Source organism: Tamandua tetradactyla, chromosome 10 (genome assembly GCF_023851605.1).
Source record: "Tamandua tetradactyla isolate mTamTet1 chromosome 10, mTamTet1.pri, whole genome shotgun sequence".
NCBI lineage: Eukaryota > Metazoa > Chordata > Mammalia > Pilosa > Myrmecophagidae > Tamandua > Tamandua tetradactyla.
This window is the reverse complement of record NC_135336.1, coordinates 49,909,925-49,923,392: the sequence shown is the minus strand read 5'-3', so window position 1 is coordinate 49,923,392 and position 13,468 is coordinate 49,909,925. Positions and strand designations below refer to the sequence as shown.

The 13,468-nt window shown below is 34.4% G+C and overlaps 1 protein-coding gene and 1 pseudogene across 1 annotated transcript; one reads left to right on the top strand and one right to left on the bottom strand.

The window, feature by feature from the left end:
• The first annotated feature begins 455 nt into the window (after positions 1–455).
• Positions 456–2,339, top strand: GPR15 (G protein-coupled receptor 15). Its single transcript, XM_077117579.1, has one exon. The coding sequence runs from the start codon at positions 535–537 to the stop codon at positions 1,621–1,623; it is 1,089 nt and encodes a 362-aa protein (XP_076973694.1). The 5' UTR covers positions 456–534; the 3' UTR covers positions 1,624–2,339.
• An 8,142-nt stretch (positions 2,340–10,481) lies between these two features.
• Positions 10,482–10,951, bottom strand: LOC143647896 (large ribosomal subunit protein uL23 pseudogene; annotated as a pseudogene).
• Positions 10,952–13,468: the final 2,517 nt, after the last annotated feature.

Sequence of the window (13,468 nt, the reverse complement as noted above, 5' to 3'; positions counted from 1 at the left end):
CCCTACACTTCTTAGAGATGTGGGCTGGTATATTTTGAGAAGCTTTCAATCCATTCTCTATGCAATAAAAGACTAGCTTTCTTTATATTTTCACCAACAACATAAATAGAAAGAATATCTCCATCATCATTACCTAACAATTCTAAATGTAAAATAGTACCCTGTATATGAAATAGAAGGCTAGATCAAAGGAATTCGAGGTATCAGAAAAGCAAAGGAGGTCTCCAAAGTATGTAAGAAAGAAAAAAAGAAGTCAATCCATTTCCTAATTCCTGGACTTAAAGAAACAAATTTCTTTAAGTCTTGAAGAGAGAAGTCACAAAACACCTCGGTTTCATGGGCAAATGCAAATAAAGAAAACCACAACCACAACCAACTAACACCAATCAGAGTGGTGTTCCTTGAGGGCCCTTTCTGAGGATTGGCAGAAACTGCATTTTTAAATCTATGTTTTTGAGCCAGGTGTTATATAACAAAAGCTGCCTTGAGGCTTCTAAAAGTCAAAATCTTCGTATATTTGGCATTTGATCTATAATGATGGACCCAGAAACAACCTCAGTTTATTTGGATTATCCTGATGCTACAAGCCAAAATCCTGAGATTGAAGAGACCTACTCCCATGTTCCTTATACAAGTGTCTTCCTTCCCATCTTTTATACCGCTGTGTTCCTGATTGGAGTGTTGGGGAACCTCACCCTCATGGTGGCGTTGCACTTCAAAAGGGGCAGCCGAAGACTGATTGACATCTTTATCATCAACTTGGCTACTTCTGACTTCATTTTCCTTGTCACACTACCTCTCTGGGTAGATAAAGAAGCATCCTTAGGATTGTGGAGGACGGGCTCTTTCCTGTGCAAATGTAGCTCCTACATGATCTCAGTGAACATGCACTGCAGTGTCTTCTTACTCACCTGCATGAGTGTGGACCGCTACCTGGCCATCATGTGCCCAAGTGTATCCAGGAAACTCAGAAAGAGAGACTGTGCGTATTTAGTCTGTGCCTGCATCTGGTTTATCTCCTGTCTCCTAGGATTGCCTACTCTTCTGTCCAGAGAGCTCACCTTGATTGATGATAAGCCATACTGCGCAGAGATGAGAGCCACTTCCTCAAGTAAACTGACCTGGGCCCTGGTGGCCATAATTTTCACCTTTTTTGCCCCCTTGCTGAGCATTGTGACTTGCTACTGTTGCATCATAAGGAAGCTGTGTGCTCATTACCAGAAGTCGGGAAAGCATAGCAAGAAGCTGAGGAAATCCATAAAGATCATCTTTATTGTTGTGGCAGCTTTTGTCTTCTCCTGGCTGCCCTTCAATACTTTCAAACTCCTGGCTATCATCTCTGGGTTGCAGCAAGAATTCTACTTTTCCCCAGTCACTTTCCAATGGGGTATGGAGGTGAGTGGACCCTTGGCATTTGCCAACAGCTGTGTCAACCCTTTCATTTACTATATCTTTGACAGCTACATTCGCCGGGCCATTGTGCACTGCTTGTGTCCTTTCTTGAAGAACTACGACTTTGGGAGCAGCACTGAGACATCAGATAGTCACCTTAGTAAGGCTCTCTCCAACCTCATTCACGCAGAGGATTTTGCCAGAAGAAGGAAACGGTCTGTGTCACTTTAAAAGGGGCTGAGAATTTTCAAGCTCTGTTGGTGGGTTGGAGAGTTAATCGTTGTCAGCAGCAAAGAAAGAAGAAAAGTACTGATGATAAGATGATACAAAGAGTTAAGTTTTAAAAAGCAAACTCAAAAGTCTCTGTGCTTGTGGATGTAATTAGGCCATGCTCTGTTCTCTCAGCTGCGAGCCTTATTTCATCCTTGCCAGTTAAGTTCATAAGACAGAATACAACTCCTATGTGTCCCTGAACTCTTAGATAAAAGCTGCTGCTTAGACTAGTTGTATTCTTCATGATTGTTAATACACTTTGCAGACTTTTCCTGTCTCAAGAACCATGATCCCTTGATCCACACTATCCTTCAGACCGGGCTCTAAGTTGCTATACATTTAAAGGATTCTGCCCCTTTCATCTGGTGAGAAATATGGAATTAATTCAGATAGAAAAGAACATAAAATACCATACTCTGTAATTAATTTTCCTGAGTAACAAAGCAAAGTTCTGGCCTCGATCTTATATGATGATTCTTCATCATCCCCCAACGTTGTTTTTCACCTTATGTCCATTCACAGTAACTTTGGACTAGCAAAAAGCTCATGGGGGTAAAATCATTTTGTTTAGTGTTTATGATTTGGGACCTATCTACCACTTGATCTTCTAGAGTATTTTAACCAGCAAGCAAAAGGCAAAGTTTGACCTTTATTTACCTTACAATAGTATATTTGTGGAGATATATTGCATTATAATTTTGTAGTAACCATTTTTTATTGTGTTTTACTTTGGTCTTTAGTTTTCATTGTCTTTATAAATTAGGGTATGACTTTGCTTTAATTAAATGTTGTAACTACCCAGTTAACTAGTTACCCAAATAAAAATGTTACTACTAATATAATTGAAGATCATTAAATGTTTAATTTCACCCCCATGTGGAATTATCATTTTGTTTTTGATTAAAATGCTAGGGTTACACATTCCCTATAGCATAATTTGTTCTGGGTATATAATTTAAGATGTGATTCAGTAAATACAGAAAGATAGGGTGATCAGTATTCAGTCTAAAAGAAAAATCTGTAATGAAGATATTACTGTTTTGTATATACATTTTTCTTAACGCAGACACCTTCCTGTGCTACTTCACCTGATAAATATTTTTTTAGTCATCCTGTGTCTATAACCTCCTTAAAGACTTTGAAGTGAAAAACATGTAATTAACAGCAACCACCAAAAACTTTGCACTACTAGCAAACATGCAATGGTAAACATGGTTTGATTCAAGAAAAAAGTGGTTTATATTTTTCCCCCTGTTGACCCAAATGACTTACATTTTACTTCTAAATAATAGTTTTGAAAAACAGAGAAAGTTCAGAATATTATCAGAGGCCAGGTAATTAAATTTCACTCCGTGCATTTTCACATGGAGAGAAATCTCAAATACTGTATATCTTATAAACTACTTAGAAGTTGAAAGTATGTTTTTTTATTTTGTAAATTGATGAATTTGTTAATAAGCCTTTATTAAATAAAAAATAATTTTCCTATTTATCATCAGTATTCATCTGTATTGTAAGTAACATTTAACAACATGTTAATATGCATTGTTGTTATTCTAACAACATATTAATAAGTTATGTTTATAGAAAAAAACTTATTTTTTTCAGATAATATTTCTTGGAAAACTTCAAAACTAAATTCAAAATGATTGAATAGATTTGCACAGGTTAAAACAAAAACAAGAACAAAAAGATAGAAGACGCTCACTTCTTTAAAACAAACCAACAGAAGCACTATTACCTGTCACGTAAATCAGTGCCTTTAAGAAATGCTACCTTAAAAAAATGGTACAATAAATTAAGGTTTTTGTTTGGAAATGAGAAGACTTGGGTTATTCTAGGTTTGTCTTTAGAGTAGGGACATTATGCAAGTCATTTTAATCTTTTCATATTTTAATGTAGTTGGTAACATTTATGTCTATAGAATTCTCAAGAATACGCTAAAGACTAATAAATGTAAATAAAACTTTTAGAAAATATCAGGTAAAAAGTCACTATATAAAGCTAGTGGACTTTTGTTATTAACTATTAAATGTTGCTTACAAATGCCCAGACTCAAATGTCTAATGAAAATTCCTCACCATCATTTAACAAATATAAAGATCTTACATCTATTTCACCAATTTATTCTTTAGTTTTTGGTGGGAATATTTAAAATGGCATCTAAGAAAAATGTATATGGTTGGTCTTTGTAATACTATAAATCAATATGGTAATTTTATTCTTTAAGAAAATCTTAGTGCATTTTACTTTCATAGTGTTCTAGAAATGGTAGGAAAGATAGACACAATCTCATAGGTAGTAAAACTCTGATAGAAAAATGTTCAGTAAGTTGATTAAGTTGGTATATTTTTATGCCATATATTTCTCTGGCATGAATTTTTCTCATATGAAACGTAATTTACAGTATAATAACATTAAAAGTTTATTATAAATTATTTGCTAGGTCTTATTATGCATATTTTAAAACACTATTTCGCCATTTTAATATGAACATTTCTATTTGTGTACACATAGGTAGATACAGATATTTGTAGAAACATAGACATATATTTATATCTTCTCATGGTTTTTATTATCTCAATAATAAGCTACCTTGAGGACTATTCTGTGATGATTTAATGCCGTTATAGGATAAGTCACACGTAGTCCGAAGAATTTCCAGAAAATTAGTTTGACGTTCTAACCAATCATCCTCGCTACTTGCATCGAAGTTAGAAAAACAAAATAAAACTTACTAATTGAGTAAATATCTAAAGAAATCACTGCAGATTAACATTGCTTTTTGTCATTTGCTTAAGCAGTCCAAGGCTACTGACAGGACTTTAATGAGAAACAAAGGAGTAGTAATATTCTAATCATTCCTCAGTTCATTTTTCTCAAACTTAACACAGAAAAACTCCCCATTAAATGCTGGCTATGATGTTGTCTGATAATTTAGAACTAATTTATGAAATAGACATTCCCAAGGCACATAATTATCGTAAACACCCATGTGCTCAATTTAGGCCATAGTGAGATGATGAAAACTAACCTGATATTCCTGGGATTCCATTAATACATCCACTCTCCAGAGTCAAAATTGCCTCTATGTTACTAGTGGCAAGAACTACCTTAAAGGAAGCTATGTTCGTGACTGAGGGTGGAATGTATTACTAGGGGTCACAAGTTAATTTTTAAATAGATGAGGAAATGCAGGGTTTGATGGTAAGGTGAGTGAAATAAATCTTCCTCTATGATTCATCTTGTCTCCTCAAATCACTCTCTATTCTCCCTCGAGATCTCAGAAGTGAGAAATGACTTGTCAAATGACTTATCAAGCCGCAGAGAACAGTGAGACAGTTTTCCTGCAGAGCTCATTCACAAAAATCAAGTCATGTTAAAGAATTACTCACTTACTTCTAAAAGAGCCACTGGAGTAGCATGCTAGCAAAATGATGGCCTTCAACCCTATTAAAGAGAGAATTGCCATCAGGAGAAAAAGCGAGAGGATAATTCTAACTATCAAAATATTTGCAAATGTTTTGGCTGCTACAAATTACATTTTGCCTTCTACAGAGCTTGCTGTGAATTGAATTCTCTTTTGCGAATGAATGCCTGTTCCTATTGAGTCTGCTTTGAGTCAACCTTCTTTATCAATCCTAAGAGTAAAGGATTATGATCAGATTTTACATATAAGTGTGCAGGGACCAACATCACTAACAGGGACCTGATTTTAAATTTTAGGTGTTAGGTTGTTACCCTTGTCACTTTTGTTATCTTTGTTATTGTCTTAATACAGCTACATTTCCTAAATATACTTAAGTGGGAATTGCATTCAAAGATTAACCCACAGCATTAAACACACACATATTTTTTAAACCTATGTTAAATATCTATGTGTCAAACTGTTAATAAAATGAAGGTTCATATGGCAAGTTAACTCATAAGGAAATATAAACTCATATAAAATGTCAATTTATTACTATAAAAGTGGGGAGAGCTATTCTGTTAGTTGGTAGACAATATGAAACTGAAAGATTCTTGGTTCATTTATGTGAATACCAAATTTCTAAGATCCAAATGCACTTTCAAATTACAGTGTAACTTTTTGAGTTTGCCGTTATGGTTAAGTCGAATAGTAGTTAACCTAGGCAAGTTGTTCATTTAGGGGATTTATGGTACAATGTTCATATTCTCTTTTTTTGCATGACCAGGCACTAGGAATCAAATCTCTGGCAAGGAAGGCAGGAATTCTGCCACTGAGCCACCATCACACTGCCCCAAATTCTTTTTATAATGCTCTACAAACCTAGTTAAGGATATCATCAGCCTGACAGTGATGTCAGTGATTTTTCAGTGATTTTCTTATTTGCTGATTGAGATTTAACAATTAGCTAGATTCCTATCCATGTTAAAAAGAGTTAGACTTCATCATAAGTACCTCACAATTGTCAATGTTGATGGGAAATTCAGCATTTTTACATGCTTGTTACTATCAATTTCAATTAGAAATATTTCATTCCATGTTACTATTAGTTGAAAATAAGATATTAAAATTGTTTTCCTTGTTAACATACCTTATGATCTGTATTCTATAAATTCACTCTCCCATTTACTCTTTTTATGGGCAGGGCAAAAGACAGAAAATATTCTTGTTATGTTCTTGGATCAAATATAATTTTATGAATCAAAAATCATGTGGACTAAAGACTCTATTTTTAATTTTTTTTTAATTTCTGAGGCAAGCAATCTTGTTCTTTTTATTATAGACCATAAACCTTTGGCATTTAAGAGCTGTCCATTACAAAATCTTCACAAATCCCTAAAGTTGTGAATTCCACATATACTCTGCTCCAACAAATTTAGTGAAGTAAAACTCTTTGGAGCTACTGCAAGATATGCAGAGGATAATGAAGCTGAATCGAGATGTCATTTCTGGGCATGTGACCTGATTCATTCCTCATTGCATCATAGGTCAGTGGGCGAAATTTATGCATTTCATGCCATGGACCTATGGAGTTTTCCTTGAAGACAGTAAAAAAAATTACCAGCATCAAACTGTAAATGCAAAGTGTCTGTTGTTCGTAATGCACTGTGAGTCATAGATCGGTTTAATCTCAATGAAACAGTTAAATCTCAATGTAACTGATGGACTCTTAAGCAGGCATTTTGCAGCCACCCACTCACATAAACTTTTTCTTTCTCTTGCATGCATACACACATACCAAACACACATGTACACATACGTATACAAAATGTGTAAGTGCAGCTTATAAGCATGTACTGAATCTTGTTGCTAATATTCAATCTAAAGTATTTGAGCTGAATATAAAGCACTTGATGTGAATATGGTCATTTTACAACCATATGGCGATATAAGAAAGAGGAAAATAAAGCAATGAAAAGCATAATAAATAGATAATTACAATAAAATAGAACTAGATTAAAATTCCCAATTAAAAGTTTGAATAAATAGCCTCCTTCACAGATAACTGCCACCTATTAGCACTTTATTAGAGTCTGTAGGATCTAAAGTGGTAAAACTAAAACTTTTTCCTCATGAATCTTACAATCTGCATAGTTTCTAATTTTTTGAATCAAAGAATAAAGTACTGACATCCAAGAAGAGCTTAATATGACAAGTCAAATAACTTTCTGACTTATTTCATACACAAGTCACTTCCTGTAACTGCCTTTTCTGATATGATTATTTCCTAAATATAGTTACATTTCCTTAAAGAAATGTTCACATTAACATCCCAAATAAAAATACTTTCATTTGTCCTTAAATTTTTAGGTTCAAGTAATTATTTAAAACACAAGCGCTTACATTGTATGTCAGTTTAAATTCATTTTCAAATGACAATCTAAAAAAGGCATGCACATGGACCTTGCCCAGAGACATTGATTTAATGAGATGCCCTCTCATTTACCCTCATTTCGGAGCAAAACCAAAACTGACAACTCAGGTGGAGAAGTGGTAATGAGAAATGAAACGACCTGTGGTTTCATGTTTAAAGCAAAACTCCAGATTTAGAGGGGCCGTCTTTGAAGGTAAATGGAAACAGTTATTTTATTTCCAAAGAAAAAGGCGGTTCTTGCAATGTAGACCTGACTTGTGTCATAAATAAAAATAGTTTGTTAGAAAATTAGTAAAGAACTGAAAATCTTTACTGCAGAATTACACACTTGGATTTCAAGTCACAATATCTTCACTTCTATAATTCAAAAATATAAAAAATACTGTTAGTAAACTTATGAAAATGTTCAATGTCATAAATAATAAAAGATGAACAAATTAAAACAAAATATAACTTTTTGCTTATTAAGTTATCAAAGATTTAATCTTTAAATACTAAGTTTGACCAGGGTTGGGGCTATGAGGTATAGGGAAGGTTTCTTGGACTATCGATTGAGGGTAATTCGATTAAAATTTCTAGAGGAAATTTAGAAATATAAATCGAAAGCAATTCCTAGGATTTTGCCCTGGAAACTAATCATAACCATGTTCAAAGATATATATTTATGCATTTTTATAACAACATTGTTTGTAAAAGTTAAAACATTCTAAATGTCCATAAATAGGGAAGATGTTGAATGAATAAAGGATCACACACATCCCTACAATGGAATACTATGCAGCCTTTTAAAATATTCTACCATATACTTGGATGGAAAATTGAAAAAAATTAAGTTAGAAAAGCAGACTACAAAATAATATTCACAGTGTTGACCACATTTTTGTGATTTTTCATTTACATAAGAATACAAAAATACTAGAACACCATGCAGTAAAATGTTAACTTTTTTCATCTTGATAATGATGTTACAGGTGATTTTTATTTATTTTTTCCTTATTTTCCATAAAAAACATGCATTAATTTTGTAGTAAGAAAAACATCAAAATTGTTTCATTTTTTATTGAAGTATACCAGATAAACATAGTCGATAATATAAATTTGTTGTCAAATATCAATTCGGAGGGGGTGCAAGGATAGTTCAGTGGTAAAATTATTGTCTGACATGTGGGAGACCAGAGTTCGATTCCCGGTCCACGTACTTCCTAAAAAACAAACAAACAAGCAAAACCAAACAAAAAGCCAAACAAACAAAAAAATTTTCAACAAATGGTGCTGCAATAACGGGATACACACATGAAAAAATAATGAAATGTGACCCCACCATACAGCATATGAAAAAATATTTATATGTCAATTCTGGGTCATAGGCTCTCCAGTTTTTCTTGCATTGTATTTCTTTCTGGTCTCTAAGTGAATAGAGTGCCTACCTTTGTCTTTAAGGGTCCCCTGATAATCTTTTGACTCTGTTTCCTGTGCAAGTACCCCATTCTTCAACAGCAACAATTTGAGAACAGCTACTCCCTTAAAATTTAAAAATGATGACAAGGTCACCCTTCCAGCATTCGAGTCAGCCCCCATCTCCCCATGCATTCCCTTAGCACGGCAGCTATTGCATTCTGCATATCACATCATCTGGTAGTATGTCTCCCCAGCTACAGAGAGAACTTCCAGGGCAGGCCTGTCAGGGAAGGTGTGGGGGGTGGGTATGTTTAGGCTTTCACTTTTGTTTGTCCACATTCTTGTCCCATGACAAGCATTTATGATTGTTGAACTAAATTGAACATGCTAAGAATATCACACTATTGGCTACAATTAAAACAAAGAATTTTTACAAATACTAAATATTAACATTTTATACCACTGTTTCTTTTGCACTGAATTTCTTTTGCTTCTATTATGTTTTAATTTGGGGAGATGGGGCGCTTCTACCTGTCACACCTCCCTTAGTTGTAGTAATCTTGCCACTCTCCTTCAACTTTTTAGCTCATTCTGTGTATACTATGATTAGAGAAATAAGTGAGGTAGTCTTTTATTTGATTCCAATTCAACTTCTTTTCTATGTTACACTGACATCCTACTTAATGGAAGATTTTTGTTAATGTAAATCCAAAATGATTTGTAACCAATATAGTAATTCCCAATCACAATGATGTGATAGTCAAGAATTCCTCCAGCTATTGCCAGGGCATAATAAATCTTTTCACAAACCTACAAATCTTTTTTTCCACACTAGATAATAAATAATTTATATGAGTCTGCACTTTTGTAAAAGAGTGAGAGGAGCATTATGGTGTCAAATAACTTATTAGAAAAAAAAAACTCCATTAAAGGCTATGAAAAACACTACACCAGTAAATATTCCTTTATCACTTCCTGAAAAGAGCAGACCTAACTCAAACACTATGGGATAAAATATGGGAATCATGAGTTTATAATATTCATTACGATACCCTGACACTGGGAGGGTTTGTAGCATTAGAGCTAAGGGTCACAAACCCAAACTTTCCACTTATTACTATGGAAGATGAGCAAGTTTCTTAACTTCCCTGAGTCTAATTTTTCTCTGTAAAGTGAGGGCAATTACACTTGCCTTAAATAGTGGTAATTCCAATTAAGATGAGAGTACAAAAAATTGGCAGAATTCTCGGTATATATTAAAAGCCTAGCAAATGATAGTCGAGAAATATCCCCATTTTACAGAGGAAGAAAATAGGAATTTAAAAAAAAAACTTAGATTTCACATAATTATTAATAGACTGAACCAAAAATGATGAGATTCTAAAGCTTAAGTTCTTTCTACTTCATCATATTTTTACTCTGATCATCAGATTCTTTAATAGATTCAACATTACAGCCTTCCTTTAGTTTGCCCCTTCTCTCTCTTTCTCTCTCTCTCTCTCTCTCTCTCTCTCTCTCTCTTTCTTCTTCAATGGTCAAAAATTTTACATTTAGAATTTTCCAGCTGCATTCAGTTTAGATGATTCCAATTTTGTTGGCAACATCCAAAGCATCACAGTCGGGAGCCAGTAGAACATACGCCTTCTTCTCTCCATCAGGCCTGATTAGAGTGTTGACCTTGGCCACTCAGTGTCATAAAGCTTCTTCACAGTCTGTTTGATCTGATGCTTGTTGGCCTTGACTTGACATCCACAGTGAGCACAAGAGTGTTGTCTTCAGTCTTCTTCAGGGCTGATTCAGTGGTCAGGGTGAACTTGATGATGGCATAGTGGTCAAGATTGTTTCTCCTGGGGGCGTTCTTCCGAGGATATTTGGGTTATCTTCTGAGACACAGAGTTTTGGGCCAGTGAAATGTGGGTGAAGTGTGGGTCTTCTTTTTGTTGTGGCTGTGAACACCTTTCAGCACTGTCTTCTTGGCTTTCAAAGCCTTTGCTTTGGCTTCGGTTTGGGAGGGCAGGGGCTTCCTTCTCCGAGTTCGGGGCCATCTTCGTGAAAAGGGTTTCAGAAGCTGGTTCCCACAGGCTTATAACCCTTTCTCTCTTTGACTAGTTATAATAGCTTTTTCACATACAAGCTATCTTTCTTATTTTTCAATTACAAGTATCTAAAATGCCCAAACCTTTGCCTATTTGACAAAGGGCAAAGAAAGACCATTTTATTGAAAGTTTAATTTTTTCAAAAGAAAAGTGTTTTCTTGTAACTTATTTCCTTGTAACAGGATTTCTTAATAGTGATCTTTCAACTGACATCCATCCCATCCTAGTGGTTGGGGGTAGGTGGGGCAGGCAGAATCCTAGAAAGTCTTTCATCAATTCAAATAAATTTTGCATGCAAGCAATGGGTAGTTATCTACCTCACCCTAACACCCAAGACCACAGTATAGCAGCACCTATTATGGTGGCTCTTAGAGGAAAACTTTTTTATTAAAGTGTAGATATGTATACTAGGTACATGTATACTAGGCTTGTTTCCTAATCCTTCATTTTTTCCTTCTATATCTAGGACAAGAAGAAAAAGTAAATCCAATCCCAGAACTCACACAATAGATATTGTGCATCTTAACTGGTATCAGTTAATGCCTTCCTGACAAAAAGGGGGAAAAGAAGTGTTACAAATAAAGTATCAATGGCTGAGAGTTCAAATACAGTTGAGAGGCTACTCTTACACAAGCTTCAACTAGATACTGCTATTTTCCATGGTTTGCCAAACCCCAATCAAAACCATTCTTGCCAACCCTTAAGTACACCCAGGACTTTATCTGAGATTCTACAAAGATTCCCATGCATTATGATTACTTTCCCAAAACCTACAACCTCCAGATGGGTTCCTAAGCCAGATAGGTCCTGAAGTCCAGAGGGACCATCCTCTCCAGAACATCAACTAGTTCCATCCCCCTATCCCATATTATTGACAGCCCTTTCCAACATGAAAGAGTTATAATGGGCATATCCCAAATACCCCTAAAGATTGGGAGAAAGATCAAAGGAGAAGCTGGAGTTATAATAGAGAAGATAGGATTTAACAAATGAGCATGATTGCTGAGTCATTATATTGATATTTTTTTAGTCTCCAGTGTCTTGGAGCAGCTAGAAGTAAAATTCCAAAATTGTGGAATTATAACCCATATCAAGCTTTAAAACCTGGTCTACAACTAATTGTTGCAATGTGCTTTGAAATTTATTGCTTTTTTGTGTACATATTATTTTTCACAATAAAAAATTTGTATGAGTAAAGAAAAAAACTTCATCCCAGCCTAAAGGCTTCCTGCTCTTCCCCCAATAAATCTCATTGTGTCCCATTTTTGGTATCTGCAAACCTGAACTAATGAACAAAGAAAAACCTGAACTAATGCATGAAGAAATTAAAAACTTTTATTTTCCTGGTGGAGTACAAATTTATCGAGAGGTCATGCATCCATTTGGGAAATACTTTCCTTCAGACATGGCAAAAATGGAACCATTATACAGAGGATTAACAATGTTTGTACATTTTCACAAGTCATATATTAAGCAAAAAACAGTGAAAATCTGCCTTTGAGACGTCTCTTAATTAGCTGGCTTAAGTCTTCAATGACACCTTAAAATGTGTAGGGAATAATTTTTAGTGCTACAATTATGACTAATATTTTACCTATTGCTAGTGTTTATCTATTTACACTTTTCCACTATTTCAATGTTTAGCAACACTTTCCTGGAAAACTAAAATGAGGAATCTCCATGCCTTAAAATAATTGAGTAAAAGAAACCACAGTTTGATTTAGTAAAAAGTCCTTAAAATCAGAAAAAGTCTTTGTTTGAATTCATAATCTGCTAATAGTAAAGTCTGTGTGAACTTGGGTAAATTGTTTGATTCTTCTATACCTTGGTTTTTGTATCTGTAAAATGAGGATGACACCATTTTCCTTGAAATTATCTTGGATTAAATAAATGAGCTAATTTAATAGGTCATGTATGCATGTAATAGTAATTTATTTCATTTTTATATTCTTATTAACTCTATATGCGCAACCCAAGTCTATATTCAAAACATAAATTTTAAGTTTAAATTATTTTTAATTTTAATTTTAAAATAATGTAACTGTGGAGGCAAGATTTATTAGGATATTTTGGGGGCAGTATATATAAACTACATATGACATGATGTATTATGTATAATACACACATATCCGAACATTCACATCATGAATTTATTTTAATCTCATTCATGCTTAATAAACTTATTTTAGCCACTGGGAAGCAAATATTATAAACTGAGAACTATTTTTTTTTTTTTTTTTTTTTTTTAAAGGAAAGACAGAGAGAAGGAAGGAAGGATAGAAGGAAGGAAGGAAGGAAGAAAGGGAAACATTTTTAAACATTTTCTTGTTTTATTGTATTCTGTTTCTCCGTTTTTGTTACATGGGCTGGGGCCGGGAATCGAACCGAGGTCCTCCGGCATAGCAGGCAAGCACTTTGCCCGCTGAGCCACCGCGGCCCTCCCAGAGAACTATTTTTATTCCAAAC